This window comes from Lynx canadensis, chromosome E1 (genome assembly GCF_007474595.2).
Source record: "Lynx canadensis isolate LIC74 chromosome E1, mLynCan4.pri.v2, whole genome shotgun sequence".
NCBI lineage: Eukaryota > Metazoa > Chordata > Mammalia > Carnivora > Felidae > Lynx > Lynx canadensis.
This window is the reverse complement of record NC_044316.2, coordinates 9,200,128-9,214,543: the sequence shown is the minus strand read 5'-3', so window position 1 is coordinate 9,214,543 and position 14,416 is coordinate 9,200,128. Positions and strand designations below refer to the sequence as shown.

The following is a 14,416-nucleotide window of genomic DNA, read 5'->3' as shown; positions in this document are numbered from 1 at the left end:
CCTACTGTAAACAAGTATCCTTTCCCAGTATATTTAGTGTCGCATTGTTCTCATTTTTGTTTTGTTGGTGACTTTGTGGTTTAAAACGTCTTCTAAATATAGCATCAAAGTGCTGCCTAATGAGGCTAAGGGCGTGAAAGCTGTGACGTATCTTACAGAGAAAGTACGTGTGTTAGATAAGCTTCATGCATGTATGAGTTATAGCCCCATTAGTTGTGAATTCAGTATTAATGAATTGATAACATACTATTGAATAAGGTGCCTTCAAAAAAACACAGATAAAACAAGGTTATGTGTTGGAGCGCCTGGGTGGCTCAGTCACTTGAGCGTCCAACTCTTGATTTCGGCTCAGGTCATGATCCCAGGGTCATGGGATCTAGCCCTGCATCGCTTGGGATTTTCTATCTCTGCCCCTCTCCCCTGCTCGTGCTCTCTCTCTCTCTCTCTCTCTCAAAAAACAAATCAAAACAAAACAAAAATGAAAACAAAAAACAAGGTTATGTGTTGATCAGTTGATGAAAATGTTGTGACCAGAGGCTCTCAGGAACAATGATTCAGTATTGACTAAATCAAGTGTCTGTAGTAACTTTATATAACATAACTACCATAACAAGAATCAAGATATAGCCTTTTTATTGTTGACTTATAATTGAATTGCTTTCTGGTCATCACATGTGGCCTGTGTAATACTGGTTTTTAAAGACTTATTGAGAGTTCTTCAATGAATGACCTACTTTATGATCACTTTTTGTAAATGTTAACTTGTTTACCTAAAAAGTTTGTGTGTGCTCGATGCTTTGCATTTCAGACTCTGGATCTTACCAGTAGATCAAGCTTAGTACTTATGTTGGTCACAACTTGTGTATTCTAACTACTTTTTTTAACTTTTTGATCTACTACTTTGATACAAGTATGTTGAGATCTCTTCCCCTGAGTTTGCATTTGTCCATTTGTCTTTGTTTTTGCTTTATGTGTGTCTTGTGCACAAAAAGATCAAGGTCATTGTATCTTAGCAAACTATTCCTTTTATTATCCTATGTCTCACATTATTAATGGTTTTGTCTTAAATTCTATTTTAATCTTAACATTGCTATGATAGCTTTCTTTGGACTTGTATCTACATGGTTCATCTTTTTTAATACCTTTTTTTTTTTCTTTAAGTAGGCTCCATGCCCAGTGTGGGGCTTTTTAATACCTTTATTTTTATTTTTAATCACTTGTAATTTTTAGATGTGTCTTCTGTAAGCAGCATATAGTTGTATTTTTTTCTTAATCCTTCTACGAAATATCTTGTTTCTTTTATTGAGGTGTAGTTGACATTTGTTTCTAATGTACCACATAGTGATTCAACAACTCTATACCTTATGCTGTGCTCAGTACAAGTGTGCTATGAAAGCAAGTGGGGATATTTGGTTTATTTTTATTTGTTACTATTGATCTATTTGGACTTTTTTCTACTATCTTATTTTGTGTTTTCTGTTTAACGTTATCCCCCGGCCCCCACCACCCTTTTCCTGCCTTCTGTTGGATCGGTCAAATTTTCCATGGCCCCTCTCCCTGCTTTCTCCCCCTCTGTTTTGGAAGCTATAGATGGTATTTCTGTGGTTCGCCCTAAAATTGTAATATCATTCATAACCATAAAATTCAAAGCAATCCGTATTTGTCCTCCCTGCCACCCAACTTTAGCAGGTTTTAATTGCTCATTGATCAACTCTGCCCCACTCTGTTACTGTACCTTATGATATCATTGCTGATACCTACTAGATTGCTGGCCCTTCCCTGTTTCTTGTATCCCACACGTTACCTCTGGGTTCACTTTTGCTGATGCCTGTTCTTCAGCATTTTTTAGTGAGGGTCTAAGGAAGGCAACTTCTCTTAGCCTTTGAGTGTTTGCATGTCGCCTTCTGAATGAGGTTAACTGGAAATAAAGGTTTAGCTTGAGTTATAGGCCCTCTGCAAAGGTGTTTGAAGATGTAACTCCCATCCTTATCCTTTGGCAACGGGGACCTGCTGTCATTGTAATCTTATTAGTCATGTACAGTTAATCTCCTTTATGTTAATGTTTCAGGTTATCTTTGTGTTTCTGGGTTCCACAGTCTTATTACAGTAGGTCTAGGGTAGATTTGCTCATTTCTTCTGCCTCGTACTCTCAACCTGGAGACCTCTATCTGTTGGCAATTCTCAAAACTCCTCACCTATTTTCTCTTCAAACAGCACTTGGGTGAAGTTCCCTCCGTTCTCTTCCTGGATTCCTACTGAATGCATATTGAGGACTCTCAATCTTTTTTCTTTTAAGTTTATTTATTTAAGTAATCTCTACACCCAAAATGGGGCTCAAACTCACAACCCCGAGATCAAGAGCTATGTGCTCCTCTGACTGAGCCAGCCAGCTGTCCCTTGAGGACTCATTATTATTTTTTAAAAATATTTATTTCTGAGAGCATGATATTTTCGAGAGAGAGCATGAGTGGGGGAGGGAGACACAGAATCTGAAGCAGGCTCCAGGCTCTGAACTGTCAGCACAGAGCCCGACGCAGGGCTTGAACCCACAAATCATGAGAGTATGATTAGAGCCAAAGTCAGATGCTTAACCGCTTAACCAACTGAGCCACCCAGGCGCCCCCCTTGAGGACTTTAAAAAAAATTTTTTTTTAATGTTTATTTTTGAAGGAGGGAGAGAAAAAGAGCATGAGTGGGGGAAGAGCAGAGAGGGAGGGAGACACAGAATCCGAAGCAGGCTCCAGGCTCTGAGCTGCCAGCACAGAGTCTGACGTGGGGCTTGAACTCACAAACCGTGAGATCATGACCTGAGCCGAAGTCAGATGCTTAACCAACGGAGCCACCCAGGTGCCCCCCACCTTGAGGACTTTTAATCTATGCTTTGTGTCTCCTAATTGTTCTTTCACATTTGTTCTCTATTTCAAATTTTGTTTTCATTTCTACAATACCTAATTTTTTATTTTACGACCACCTATTGTTTCACTTCCATTTTTTTTAATTTCATAATTTCTTATTCTTTTTTTTTTTATTGAGAGAATGCATGTGCATGAAAGTGGGGAAGGGGCAGAGGGAGAAGGAGGGAGAGAGGAGAAAGAGAGAGAGAAGAGAGAATCCCAAGCAGGCTCCACGCTCAGCACGGAGTCCGACGAGGGACTCAGTCTCACAACTGTGAGATCATGACCTGAGCTGAAATCAAGTGAGACGCCTAACCGACCGAGCCACCCGGGTGTCCCGATAATTTAGTCTTTAAGCTGGTTTTCCTCCCACTTAGCTCTTTGAATGTCCAAAATGTAATCAGTCTTTGACAAATTGTTCTATGAAACTATCTTCATCTAAAATATATTCATGGTCTAGTTGCTAATTTGATTACATCTCTTTCTTTGCATCACATTACGTCATGTCTCCAGGAATTCTGATTTGGAAACTAGGGGCTAGGTGGTTGACTTGGGGGATGTTACTCCCCTCTTCCTCTGTGCTCTCCCTCCTCATCTTTGCAATTGCTTGAAGGCCAGAATCAGGTCGTCACTGGCAATTCCAGTCACAGAGCCAGCAGGTAACTGTTCAGTGCTGGTCTCAAAGCATTCAGCTTGCTCTCAAAGCAGTCGGCGGCATTTTTTTTCCCCCAACCTCTTATCTGACGAGGGAGCCCCTGCCCGCTCCAGCAGAGTCCCGGGAGTGAGACCAGAAGCAGAACTCCCAGCTACCACTTCGCTCTGAGCCTTTGAGCCAGTAATCCTCTGCTTTGGCCTCTCACACCTCTGTCCACATTCTTTAAGTTCATGGTGCTCTTGGTGTTAGTTTTGACCCATCCGTGTCTCTTTGCATTTTCCTCTGTCATCGCTATGTGTTTGGAACAGGAAGCATGAATTTACCGCTTCCTCTTGACCAGGTCAGAACACCTGAATTATGTTGAGGATGAGAAAATTAAAAGTAAATACAGGGCACCTGGCTGGTCAGTAGAGCATGCGACTCTTGATCTCGGGTTCGTGAGATCAAACCCCATGTCGGGGGTAGAGTTTACTAGGAAGGAAAGGAAAGGAAAAAGGAAATAGAATTACCATATGATCCAGCAATCCCACTTCTGGGTTTATATCCAAAAGAATCGAAAGCAGGGTCTCGAAGAGATAGTTCCACATGTTCATTGTAGCATTATACGCAATAGCCAACAGGTAGAAGCAGGCCCAAATGTCCATGGCATTTGAATGGATTAAGAAATCTACACACTTATGATGGGATATTATTCAGGCTTAAAAAAAAAAAAAAAGGAATACCTGCTACGACATGGATGAACATCGAGGACATTTTGCTGAGTGAAATAAGCCAGTCACAAAAGGACAAACACTGTGTGATTCTACTTATATGAGATATCTAGAGCAGTGAAAATCACACAAACAGAAGGTAGAATGGTGGTTGCCAGGGACTGGGGGAGGGGGAAATGGGGAGCTGGGTTTTAGTGGGTTTAGAGTTTTATTTTTGCAAGATGACAAAGTTCTACAGATTTTTTATGCAGCAATGTGAATATGGTTAAAACTACTGAACCGTAAATGGTTATGATGGCAAGAGAAAGTTTTATATTTCGTGATTTCTACCTGTGGGGCTCAGAATCACAAACTGTGAGATCACCACCTGAGCCAAAGTCAGATGCTTAACTGACTGAGCCACCCAGGTGCCCCGTATCTATGCGTATTCGTTTTTCTTCTCCCCCTCTTCCTCTTCCTCCCAGCTTACCTAATTCAGGAGAGTTTGAGCATAATATCCTAGCTTGCTTCCCACAAAACATCCCTGTATGTGTTATATATGCGACTTAGTGCAGCAAAGTAATTAAGAATGTAGGCTTGAGAACCATTCAGATGGCTCTGAGTTCAAATATCAGCTCCACCATGTACTAGCTGTTTGAGACTGACAAGTTTCCTCGTCCACTAACAAAAAAATTTAAGCAATAACAGTACTTAACTCACAGGGTTGTTAAATTAAGATAAGGCATGGAGACTCAAGTGCTATAACTGCCATTTGCATCACAAGATTTTTATCACATGGTTGTAAGTGAGAGATGGGGCGGGGAGGCAGCGAGTGGGGGCCAACCCAGAGAGGTTTAGCGAGTTACAGGAAGAAGCCAGATTAGGCCACAGTGTGTGAAATGTGTTCGTGGGCGTGCAAGGCAGAAGTGAGCATGACAGAAGCTGCTCCAGTGCAAGGGTTTCTCAACTGGTCCTCTTGGATTCTTCTAGAAAGCCATGTCCTGCCACCGCAGCCAGCTGCTCTGGTTCCGCCGCCTCTACGTGCTCTTCTCCAGGTACATGAGAATCAACTCTCTGCACTTCCTCTGAAGCCTTGAAGAGCTTTCCGGTCCGCAGAAGAAAGGGAGAAGAACGAGCCCAGGAAGCCTGGCGCCTGGCCATGAGCTGGCTCACCTCCCCGGGGCCGAGGCAGACAGAGCTCTGCTCATCCATGCCGTGAGCCTCTAACATATGTGGAGGGGGTGGGGTGCGTGCTGGCCAACGGGTTGTCCAAGCTTGAGCTTCTTCGTCTGGGGGAAAAAGAAAAACCTACAGCAGCCCAAACCAAACAAACCCAAGGGTAATAACAGCCACCCTGCTAGATCCTCAAGTTCTCGTGAAAAACAGGTTATGTAAGGGCACAATGTATGTCAAACACATAGCACAGAGCCTGCTAGGAGTACAAATGAAGGCAAAAGTGTGCTGACATCATCACTTCACAGAGGCCATGATGCAGTATTTTTACATCATTTCCAAAGCAGGCTTGCCAAACACACACACACACACACACACACACACAGTCTTTATTGAACTAGTTCAACCATAATTCCTTTGATTAACGTTGTGGCCTATGTGTCAGATTTGAATCTAGAGGAAGTTCTCCATTTAGCATCGCAGTCCTTAAATTGGGGCTCCCAAGGCCCCAACCCTGTGCCCAGCATTTCATACTGAGACTGGTATGATGTGGGCCCTGCCCTGAAGGAGCTTACAATCAAATACCTCAGCTCCCAGGCTTCTGGGGAAAGCCGGAAAAAGGAAGACAAATCTGGAACTGTTTTTTCTTTGTGTTTTGTGTTTTGTTTTTTGTAACACTCAAAAAGCGGATGTCTTTTTTTTTTTTTTAATATTTTTATTTATTTTTGAAGGAGAGAGAGAAACAGAGCATGACTGGGGGAGGAGCAGAGAGAGAGGGAGACACAGAATCCAAAGCAGGCTCCAGGCTCCAAGCTGCCAGCACAGAGTCTGACGTGCGGCTTGAACTCACAAACCGTGAGACCATGACCTGAGCCCAAGTCGGACGCTTAACCGACTGAGCCACCCAGGCTCCCCAAAAAGCGGATGTCTTAAAATTGTGCTACAAACAAAAAGACTCTGAGGCGTCTGGCTTGGAAGCTATTCCCACAGTCCAGCTAGTGGTCCGGGGAGGTGGCCTGAGGCAGGGAAGCGCAGCCGTGAAGAGCTGGGGCTCCGCGTGCTGGTGAGCCTGGGTGTGAGGCCAGACTTACCAGCAGCATAACCACGGAGAAGGTGTTTGGACCTTTCTCTGCCTCCATTGTCTCCTCTGCAAAATGGGGGACCGTAATGGTACCCACCTCGGAGGAGATGACGCCTGGTAGACGCATGGAAAGGGTCCGGCATGCAGTCGGGGCTCGGGAAAGATGAGCGGCTGGCATTCTGAGGTCTACAGAGTAAGCAGGCGTAAAGCAGAGGGACTAGAATGTACGTTCAAGTCCCGACACAGAAAGGCTCTTGGTGTGCGTTGTCCAGTGGGTGGCCTCTTTGCCTGCCCGAAGGCCCGCAATTGCTGTCTCCATAGCAACAGGTTAGAGACCTGCTCACTGGAGCTCTCTTGAATGCCTCCTAGGGGCCAAAAGGGACCGAAAGGGCTATCAGGCCCCGAAGCTGGAATCGAAATGCAAGTGTGGTTATGTTTTCTGTCTACTTAAAATCTGTCAAAAGCTCCTAATAGCCTCCCAATGAAACCGTGACAAGAAATAAGCCACTGATGCTGGTTAGAGCGTGGGGGCCAGGCTGCCTCCTGTCCTACTGCTGGCAAGACGGGCACTCAACCAGCTTCCCTGGACTGCGAGTCTCATTATGTGTTAAGAGCTTATAAAATACCCCTACTTGGGGCGCCTGGGCGACTCAGTTAAGCATCGGACTTTGGCTCAAGCTGAAGAGAGAGAGACAGAGATATATAGAGATATATATCCAAAATGTAATTCCTGGGGTGCCTGGCTGGTTCAGTTGGTAGACCGTGTGACTCCTGATCTCGGGGTATCATGAGTTCAAGCCCCATGTTGGGTATAGAGCTTGCTTAAAAAAAAAAAAAGGTAATTTCTAATTAGTAAGCTTCTCTTTCTAAAATGAACATTTATCGGGGATCCTGGGTGGCTCAGTTGGTTAAGCCTCCGACTTCTGCTCAGGTCACGATCTCACGGTTCGTGAGTTCGAGCCCCACATCGGGCTCTGTGCTGACAGCTCAGAACCTGGAGCCTGCTTCTGATTCTGTGTCTTCCTCTCTCTCTTCCCCTCCCCTGCTCATACTGTCTCTCTCTGTATTTCAAAAATAAATGTGGAAAAAAAATTAAAATGAACATTTATCATTTTAAAGGATTTTGTTGTTTATGAATGGTTATGATGTTATAGTACACTTTTGATATAATGTGAAGTTTTTAAAAAATGTGTGTATCCAGGATAGTTTGGATTTTGTATGGAAATGATTCATTAGAGAAAAACTGGCTAATACACTGCTGACAGACACGTAATGGTACAGCCTCTGTGGAAGGTAAAGTCACATACCCTCTGACCCAGCATTTCTGCTTCCAATGATTTACACTGTAGATTTACATGTGGCAAAGGAGGGATGTAAGGAATGGACACTGTAACACTTTATAATAGTCCAATACTGAGCCAGTCCAAATGTCTATCGATTCAGGATTGCTTAAAGAAATGTGGGTATACCAGTAAAACAGAATGCTGTGAAACTATTAAAAATAATAAGGATGGGGGGGGGCCCTGGGTGGCTCGGTCGGTTGGGCGTCCGACTTCGGCTCAGGTCATGATCTTGCGGTCCGTGAGTTCGAGCCCCGCGTCGGGCTCTGTGCTGACCGCTCAGAGCCTGGAGCCTGTTTCAGATTCTGTGTCTCCCTCTCTCTCTGCTCCTCCCCAGTTCATGCTCTGTCTCTCTCTGTCTCAAAAATAAATAAAAGTTAAAAAAAAATAATAAGGATGGGGGGCCTGGGTGGCTCAGTCAGTTAAGCGTCCAACTTCGGCTCAGGTCATGATCTTGCGGTCCGTGAGTTCGAGCCCCACGTCGGGCTCTGTGCTGACAGCTCAGAACCTGGAGCCTGCTTCAGATTCTGTGTGCGTGTCTCTCTCTCTGCCCCGCCCCTGCTCACACTCCATCTCTCTCTCTCTCTCTCTCTCTCTCTCTCTCTCTCTCCTTCAAAAATAAATAAACACTTAAAAAATTTTAAACAAAAAACAAAAAACAGTGAAAGCTGGGGCCCTGGCCCAGACAAAACACAGGTGTTTCTCAGGAGTGGCCAAATTAGTGATGTGGAACGTCAGGTACAGGATACATCCTCAACCCAGGGGGAGGGGGGAGAGGAAATCATGATGGAAAAGGGACTTTAAAAATACATCTAAGGAAACAAACACACAAACAAAAACCTAGGAGTCCTAACATGTGAAAAAGGGGAGTTTCCAGAATGAGAAACAGTTACAGATGGGGGATAATAAAGGAGAATTGACATCATCAGAAAGAGACTTGAGTCGGTGCATCGGCAGGGCTCCCCATGTTCTACCCAGCTTCTGTTTTTCACAAAGATACACACGTGGGCTGCAAAATCGTAAATTTCGAATTGGGGAGGGAGATAAAAGCATTGTGAAGCCCCCCCACTCCTCCCCCCGGGGCTCAAGGGGAAGCTGGTGGAGAGAAGCGGCATGGTTCGGGGCAAGAAGATGGAGACCAATACGAGCTCCCTCTGCGTTTTCAGCCCGGGCAAGGTGACCACCTGAAAAGTGTAGAATCCCAATTAACTAAGGGGAGAAGAGGAAACAAAGAAACCTCAAAGCCTGCAGCACTAAGAAAAAGAAGGAAGGGAGGAAAGGAAGCATAAAATGTAACAAATGTAATGGAAATGATACGAAAAGAATGAAATCAGGTGTCAGTTACTTCCCAAAAAAACAAAAAAGAATGGTTAATTTCCCTAACAAAACTGAGAAAACAAAATCTAGCATCTAAAAGTAACAAGGAGAGGCTAAACGTAAACGCATGAGCCACCTACCAGATGCCAAAGGCATACAAAAAGAAAGGGAGACAACATAAATCCAAACATCAACAATTGTTAAACCCAGAACAACGGGGGACATTTTAGAACAGTACTAGATTCACTCCATGAGAAGATATGGACCAAATATCACAGCAGCCAGATACATGAAATAAACTCCCAGAAATCCAAGTTCTTTATATTAAAAAAGAAAAGAAAAGAAAAAACTGGGCTGCCTGGGTGGCTCAGACGGTTGAGCATCCGACTTTGGCTCAGGTCATGATCTCACAGTTCATGGGTTCAAGCCTCACATTGGGCTCTGTGCTGACAGGTCAGAGCCTGGAGCCTGCTTCGGATTCTGTCTCCCTCTCTCTCTCTCTCTGCCCCTCCCCGCTCGCTCTGTGTCTCTTTCTCTCAAAACTAAATAAAAACATTTAAAAATTAAAAAAAACACAATAATAATAATGTAAGGCTTTAATATTCTTTCAGAATTTGGACAAATGAGGTTGGCAAGTAGTAAAGACACAGCATTTGGATAATGTAAAGAACTTAGATAAAGTCAACGTTCACTCCTTATGTAATAAAACATTTATAAAATCCAATTATTTATTAGCCCCTGAGAAATTCCTAATACATTTCCCAAAGCAGATTTTCCAGGCCACATTTTTTTAAGTATAATTAAATAACTTTCTTTTTTTTTTTTTTTAACATTTATTTATTTTTGAGAGACAGAGAGAAATAGAGCATTAGCAGGGGAGGGGCACAGAGAGAGGGAGACACAGAATCCGAAGCAGGCTCCAGGCTCCGAGCTGTCAGCACAGAGCCCGATGTGGGGCTTGAACCCACAAACCGTGAGATCATGTGAGCCGAAACCAAGAGTCAGACGCTTAACGGACTGGCCACCCAAGCGCCCCTGCTGCTATTTTTTAAAAAAATTTTTAAATGTTTTATTTATTTTAGAGAGAGAGAGAGAACCAGAGCAAGCAGTGGAGGGGCAGAGAGAGAAGGAGACACAGAATCTGAAGCAGGCTCCAGGCTCTGAGCTGTCAGCCCAGAACCCAACGCAGGGCTCAAACCCATGAACCACCAGATCATGACCTGAACCAAAGCTGGACATCCAACCGACTGAGGCACCCAGGTGCTCCAAAAAAAAAAAACAACCCATGTTTTTTAATTGACAGGTGCTGTAAGACAACAAAATTCAGTCACTATTCCTACAACAATTTTTAAGAAAAAGAAAAGAATACAACTTAAATAAAGACTATGTACCAAAACCCAGCAGTCTAAAACTAAGTGGACAAGGTAGGAATGAAGCACTCATCATCATCGTCATTATTACCTAAGTCGTTCGGAAGTATAACAGAACAATAAAGTAATTGGTGTAAGTATTAGGAGGTGGCTCTGTTTAGAAACCCAAGCAATGTCAGTAAAAGCCACTATAATAAACGAGAAGACTTGTATGGCAACTGGACAATAGACATCTTTACAAAAATCAGATTTACTTTAATTGGCAATAATGTGACAGACATGAAAATTTAAAAATCCCATTCTCATCAACATCAAGAACTGTAAGATGCCTAGAAAGAAGATTAACATAAAAGATACAAGATCTTTTTAAATTTTACAACTACTAATAAAATTCCGGCCATCTTTTTTTGCAGAAATTGACAAGCTGATCTTCAAATTCATACAGAAGTGCAAGAGACTCAGAAGCCAAAAACAGCCTTAAAGGACAAAGCTGGAAGATTCACACATCCCAATTTCAAAAATTACTGCCAAGACCTAAATGCAAGAGCCAAAATTATGTGACTCTTAGAAGGAAACACAGATTAAGTCTTTGTGACCTCGGATCAGATAACAGTTTTTTTTTTTTAATTAAAATTTTTTTATGTTTATTATTTTGAGAGAGACAGAGCATGAGTGGGGGAGGGACAGAGAGAGGGAGACACAGAATCCAAAGCAGGCTCCAGGCTCTCAGCTGTCAGCACAGAGCCTGACGCAGGGGTCAAACCCACAGACCACAAGATCATGACCTGAGCGGAAGTCGGACGCTTAACCGACTGAGCCACCCAGGCACCCCAGTGGTTTCTGAAATATGAAACCAAAAGCACAAGCAAAACAAAAAACAGAAAACTTTATGCTTCAAAGGACATCACCAAGAAAATGAAATGAGAAAAATGTTTTGCAAATCATATATCTGATTAGGGTCTAGTATCCAGAATATATAAAGAGCTCTTACAATTCAACAACAAGACAACCTAAGTAAAAAACAGGCAAAAGATTTGAATATACATTTCTTCAAGAAGATATCCAAATGGCCAACAATCACAAAAACATCATTAGTCGTGAAGAAAATGCAAATAAAAAACACAATGAGGGGCACCTGGGTGGCTCAGTTGGTTGAGTGTCTGAATTCAGCTCAGGTCATGATCTCACGGTTCATAGGTTTGAGCCTCATGTTGGGCTTTGCACTGACAGTGCAGAGCCTACTTCAGGTTCTCTGTCTCCCTTTCTCTCTGCCCTTCCCCCACACACTCTCTCTCAAAAAAAAAAAAAAAAAAAGAATAAACATTTAAAAAAATTTAAAAATAACAACCCACAATGAGATGCTATGTCATATCCACCAGGATGGCTATGATTAAAACAGACCAACAAACACTAAATAACAAGTGTTGGTGAGCATAGGGAGCTATTGGAACTCTCTTATTTCTGATGGGAATGTAAAATGGTGTAGCTACTGTGGAAAACAGTTTCACAATTCCTTAGTAACTTCAAGATTTCCTAGAGGACCCAGCAATGGCACTCCTAGGTCTATATCCAAGAGAACTAAAACTATGTTCACATGAAAACTTGTAAACGATTGTTTAGAGTAGCCTCATTCATAAAACTCAAATGTCCCATCAACTGATGAAGAGATAAACAAAATATGGCATTCTGTTTATTATTCAGCCATAAAAAAAATGAAGTCCGGACACAGTGAGGATGAACTTTGAAGCCATTATGCTAAGTGACAGAAGCCAGACAAAAAAAGGCCACATATGGTATGAGTCCCATTTGTATGAAATGTCCAGAATCGGCAAATTCATAGTGACAGAAAGTAGATTAGTGGTTTCCAAGGCTTGGGGGTACAGGAAAGGAGTGATTGCTAATGCACGCGAGGTGAGGAAATGTCTGGAAATGATAGTGGTGAAGGTTGGACAACCTTGTGAATATACTCAAACCTAGGAGTTAAAAAGAGTGAACGTTACGGTATGTGAATTATGTCGCAACTCAAGAAATAGTGTGAAAAAGAGATTACAGTAAAATGTTTTAGTTCACTCTGAGGATACATCACTCTGTGAACCCGGTGATACTCTGTCTGACCTACCAGCCTAGTAAATACAAAATGCTAGAGTAGAAATCTTATTCATAGTGGCGCCTGGGTGGCTCAGTTGGTTGAGCGTCAGACTCTTGGTCTCGGCTCAGGTCGTGATCTCACGGTTCACAGGATCAAGCTCCACGTCAGGCTCGGGAGCCTGCTTGGACTCTCTCTGCCCCTCCCCCGCTCTCTCTCTTTCAAAATAAACTAAAAAAAAAAACAAAATTAAAAGAAATCATTCACATTTTAACCAGATGTTAGTGCTTCCTGCTTTTCTATCGAATATACAGTTTTAAAAAGTTAAAACAAGTTTACTGCAGGACCTGAATAAACGGGGAGCTGTACCACATTCCCCGCTAAACGGATACAAAACTCTGTACAAAGTGAATAAATAAATTGGACACCAAACATATGTAGTACATGTAAGTTTTAAGTTACAAATCTATATGTTTACATGTTATATACATATGTATAAATTCCCTTCTTACAAAGTTAATATAAAAAGTTAATATAGTTGCAGTCAGAATCTTACTGGTTTCTCTCTGGGCCTCAACAAAATTATCTGAAAAGTATATTAGATGCAAAAATGTCCAAGGATAGCCAAAATATAAATATTAAAAGGGACAGAAATATGAGACCTGCATTTCTAGATATTAAAACATATAAACCCACTGCAATCAAAAGATATAGAGGTGAAGGAGTAAACCAATGTTGAACAGAAGAAAAAATCTGGACATAGATCCAAATTATCTGAGAATCACTCTATGATGTTGACATTTTGATTCAGCGAGAAAGGATTTTATAAATGTGTATGGTTGGTCAGGCATTTGGAAGAAAATAAAAGCTCCCTACCTTATACCAAATACAAAAATATATTCTAGGTGAATTATAGATTTACATGCAAAAATCGAAACAATGTTGTTTATAGAGAGCACCTGCATGGCTCAGTCAGTTCAGCATCCAACCCGATTTCGGTTCAGGTCATGATCACAGGGTCATGGTTGAGCCCCACACCATGCTCCGTGCTGGGCACTGGGCGTGGGGCTTGCTTGGAATTCTCTTTCTTTCTCTGTGCCTCTGCTCTCTCTCCCTCTCTCTCTTTCAAAAAAAAATTATCTATATCTATATCTATCTATCTATATATCATATGTATCATATCATATATATACATATCATTTGGGAAATTTGGGAGACTAAATGCACATATACCTTGGAGCAGGGCAGTTCTTTACCAAGCCAGGCTGGAAACTATGTAAAGGAAAAGACAGATATTTCACAAGAATTTTATGTATTTATTTTTAATATTTATTTATTTATTTTTGAGAGAGAGCGAGAGAGCATGGGGGAGGGGCAGAGAGAGAGAGAATCTTAATCAGGCTCTGCAGCTGTCAGCACAGAGCCCAACACATGGCTCGATCTCACAAATCATGACATCATGACCTGAGCTGAAATCAAGAGCTTGACTCTTAGCCAACTGAGCACCCAGGCGCCCCCACAACAAAAAAGTTTTAAATGTTATAGCAGGCGAATCCAAATGGCCAATAAACAACTCTTTAGCCTAAGCAGTAGCCCGAGCATGCAAATTAAAGCAAGAATGAAAATCCATTTTTCACTGAAGGTGCTGATTGGAATAGGATGGGAGGGGTTTCCAGTGAGGAAGATGAAGACTGCAGATGACATGAATAGGTATTTCTTTCTCTCTCTCTCTCTTTCACACACACAATAAATGGGAAAAAAATAAATCACAGTAATAATAAATACAAATTAATTTTTTTAATGTTTATTTA

At 42.1% G+C, this 14,416-nt stretch overlaps 1 protein-coding gene across 2 annotated transcripts in view; it reads left to right on the top strand.

The window, feature by feature from the left end:
- The window catches only part of PIGL (phosphatidylinositol glycan anchor biosynthesis class L), an 84,158-nt gene extending 72,962 nt beyond the window's left edge, over nucleotides 1-11,196 (top strand). The window contains exons 7-8 of one of the 2 annotated variants that reach the window (XR_003964750.1): nucleotides 5,229-5,453; nucleotides 10,933-11,196. Coding sequence is in view for 1 of the 2 variants with exons in the window: in XM_030296192.1 (XP_030152052.1) it covers nucleotides 5,229-5,327 (99 nt within the window). In the remaining variant the exon portion in view is untranslated. Of the gene's footprint in view, nucleotides 1-5,228; nucleotides 6,097-10,932 lie in introns of those variants that run through there. The other variant, XM_030296192.1, reaches the window with a different exon arrangement.
- Nucleotides 11,197-14,416: the final 3,220 nt, after the last annotated feature.